At 38.2% G+C, this 3,699-nt stretch overlaps 1 protein-coding gene across 1 annotated transcript in view; it reads right to left on the minus strand.

Annotated features, from left to right (window-relative positions):
- prodhb (proline dehydrogenase (oxidase) 1b) overlaps positions 1 to 3,699 on the minus strand; it is a 20,522-nt gene that overhangs the window by 16,040 nt on the left and 783 nt on the right. Inside the window, exon 2 of the mRNA XM_016507318.1 lies at positions 2,777 to 2,985. Within this exon, the coding sequence (XP_016362804.1) occupies positions 2,777 to 2,985 (209 nt within the window). The remainder of the gene's footprint in view (positions 1 to 2,776; positions 2,986 to 3,699) is intronic.

Here is a 3,699-nt window from a genome sequence, read left to right on the forward strand (position 1 = left end):
GGATGCGATTAATCGCGATTAATCGTTTGACAGCACTAGTTTTGTTTCAAGCACAGAGGAATTGTGGAATTGTCTTGGGCAGACAGCTGAATGTTATATAGCAGACAATTCATAAAATCAATACATGCAAGTCAATTACAGAGGACCGATGGTTGTTAACTTGTTATTATAATAATGGCTGTCTGCACCAAACCAAGACTTAACAATAACAGCTTTTTCATACAAAATGATACATGGCAGGAACGGTGTCTCAGAACTCACGGAATGATCAGCCCTGGGTTCCTGCATATTAGATGGCAGCCTACTCAAATGCCACATCCTCCAGCATTCTCCCTCTATCACACCCTTGATAATGCAGAAAAGCCAAGCTGAGCACTCTATTCTGTATAACAGCATTACAGGATCCATTGGGGTGGATGTTAATGCAATATTGATAGGGGCAGAGGCTCTAAAACACACATCACGAACATAAATTAGCTTTTATTAGCCAGTGACCAGCCAGGGTCCTCTGTGGTTGTAAAGAGCATGTCCAATAAACGCTCCATTTCAGCTCATTTCGTCTGTGAGGAGAGCGATCGCGGTGATCTAGCGCCCCTCTCAAGCGACGGAGAGAACTGCGCTTCACAGCCACCAGAGTAATCTGAGGAGGGACGCCTATAAAATTGCTCAGACCTCTGACAGCTGCGTTCAGAAATGAGAGCAGTGATGTGGAGAAGTCCATTTATTGGATCGCACTCTGTATCACTGGCTTTTCCTCATAATCCAAATGGCATATCATCTATATCTCCGTCTCTTTCTCTCTCTCTCTCTCCCTCAGTACTCAGGCAATACATTTCATTTATATTTCCAGCAGGAGACCCTCTGGGACAGCACTGACATTCTGTAATTTCCAAAAGGTCAATGACAAGAACAAATGAAGACATTTTTTAATCAAATGTCATAACGTTGACACAATGTAGGTGAGGCAAATGGTTAAGGACCTGGGCTGATAATAGAAAGGTCACAGGTTCAGTTCCAGGTCAGGATGAATGACAAAAAGTTACCTTCAGAATTATTAATAAGAACAAACCAAGTAGACATACAGGCCGCAGTCTGCATTTCTAACTAACCCAGACTGCAATTAGCATACAAGTTGCATGAAATGAAAACCGTCTACTATTTGCCAAATAATGTGTGTAAATGTTTCAGTAATGCTGACAAACAGGAAACAAATTACATTTGAGAGCATATTTTTAATCTTATTCGGAAAGTTGAATATGCATTGGGTGGTTGATAGGGCATCACAAGAAGTCAAAATCTCTGAATTTGCAAACAGGATTATTATAGTTAATTATTGCTACTTATATTATTGCTAAAACTGAAACAAAAACTATTTATTCATTCATTCATCAGAGAAGAGATGCTTTCCACCAGATTTAGCTACTAGCTATTTTGTTTTGTTTTTTATGCAAAATAAATATATAAATACAAATTAAATAAAGCTTAAATAGCATAAACAATTAAAAAAAATTAAATGCACAAAACGCGCTAAAATTCATAAATGGCAATAAATCAAAACAAAAACAGAATGGAATCCAAATGTATATATTTAACATTAATTTTAAACGTTTAAATAAAATAAAAAAAACTAACTAAAATAAAAACTGAAAATATAAATATATTTGGGATGATCTCCATGTTTTGACCAATAACAAAATATCCAGTCATTTTGTTTTCTTTTGGGGGGGTCAGACACCCCTCTCCCCAATAATTCATATAGACATTTGTTCAAATCACTAACCCTAAATACGTGCAATAGTAATAGTGATGCAGGTTTGAAACAAAAAAATTATAATAACCCACTGATATCACAACACTGCATAAACTACTATAAAACATTTGCTGTTGTGGAAACAGAGAGCAGCTCTCTATCTGTATGTGTACCATGAAACAAGATTCCTAAACAGTGAGCATGTTGATACCCTCAACATAAGCCAATCAGAAACAATGGGCCTTGACCGAAACAGCCAATAGCATATCAGCTCTTTGTTTACATCTGTGACAGCAGATCAAATCTCAGTCTATTTCTGTAGGCTCTCCACATGAGCACAAATCACAGCATGGCCATTAACCTCTAGGCCCTCTACCGAAAAGCAGTTAGTGTGATGCAAAGCAGGTCTTAAAGACTAATTCAGGCCGAAAGATTTTGGAATCGTTCTGCCAAGCTAGGAGGATCTAAAAGGGAGAAAGTTTTCAAAACACTTAAGGATTCAACTAAACTAATTGCACAAAACAGCAGGTTGATATTAAGGAGAGCAAAAGTTCTTAATTAGCTGCTTTAAATTAAGCAAATTAAGCACTATAGCTCTATGGAGCAAAATAATTGCGCTCATTTATATTCTGTTCTTATACTTGGTGTGATCTATATCACTGATTTATTTATTTTGCTCTTAATTGGTCAGGTCTGGCTAATGTATTCTGCAAATAAATGCCTGCAGACTAGTTAAATGTTCAGCTGAATGTAAAATTGACCTATCGATAGATGATAGATAGATAGATAGATAGATAGATAGATAGATAGATAGATTCTATCTATCTATCTATCTATCTATCATAAAATAAAATAATGTTAAGCTGAATGTCTTGAGCAACATTCTCCTATGTAGTTGACAGACTTTGCATTTTGTTAAATTGCACACAAATCTTACCAGTCACCTTGGTACCTATGATCGATTGAAGCAGCAGTAAACATGGTAGTTTGTGGATGTAAGGAGCAGAACTACAAGAGAGCACTTACTCCATCTCTTTCCTCTCAGCCTCTTCCTGTGAGAGATCCTCTTCTACACTATAATCCAGCACAGCCCCGACTCCATACGCTTGGTTCTTCTGCACTACAGGCCTGATGGACTGATGGTCCTCTCCTGCCACAAACTGACCGTAGAATGTCATCTTCATAAACTGCTCAAACATATTCTGTCCCAACAACTTTCTGCTGAGGTCCATTATCTGTATGAGACAGAGAGGGTGTTGACAAGGCATGCACATATATTACAGTATCATCTGAAGTCATCTTGAGCTGAGAGCCCTATATTCTTTTAGGTAAGCACTCAATGCATACTTACTAATATTTGAATGATTAAACTGTTTCCCCTTAAACACTACTTGTTATTTAATGCAATGCCATGCATGCATATTTAAGTGTGGCTTACTGTAGGTGCCTTGCAGTTTGGGGCCACTGTGTATACTGTATATGGGACTAGAGACCATGTCAATCGGAACACAGTTCATTCATGCACTCTAAAAAATGCTGGGTTAAATTCAACCCAGTGCTGGGTAAAATAGGTACAAACCCAGCAACTGGGCTGTTTTGACCCAGCGGTTGGGTTAAATGTTTAACCTAACCTTCTGGGTAGTAACCCAACCGCTGGATCACAACAACCCAATTGCTGGGTTTGTCCCTATTTTACCCAGCACTGGATTGTATTTAACCCAGCATTTTTTTAGAGTGTGGGACTCTCTTCTAACGAGCTGGTGATTTGAATCAAGTGTGTTGAACAAGGACATGCAAAATATGCAGAGCTGGGGGTCATGAGGACCAAGATTAAGAAACGCTTTTGTAAATGTTGCCTAAAGGTCAAAGAGACTTGCATAAGTCTGAGGTGCATTCTGTCCTTGCCAGTACACTCTAAAAAATGCTGGGTTAAAAAGGGACAAACCCAG

This window comes from Sinocyclocheilus anshuiensis, unplaced genomic scaffold (assembly GCF_001515605.1).
Source record: "Sinocyclocheilus anshuiensis isolate Anshui unplaced genomic scaffold, SAMN03320099.WGS_v1.1 scaffold117, whole genome shotgun sequence".
Classification (NCBI taxonomy): domain Eukaryota; kingdom Metazoa; phylum Chordata; class Actinopteri; order Cypriniformes; family Cyprinidae; genus Sinocyclocheilus; species Sinocyclocheilus anshuiensis.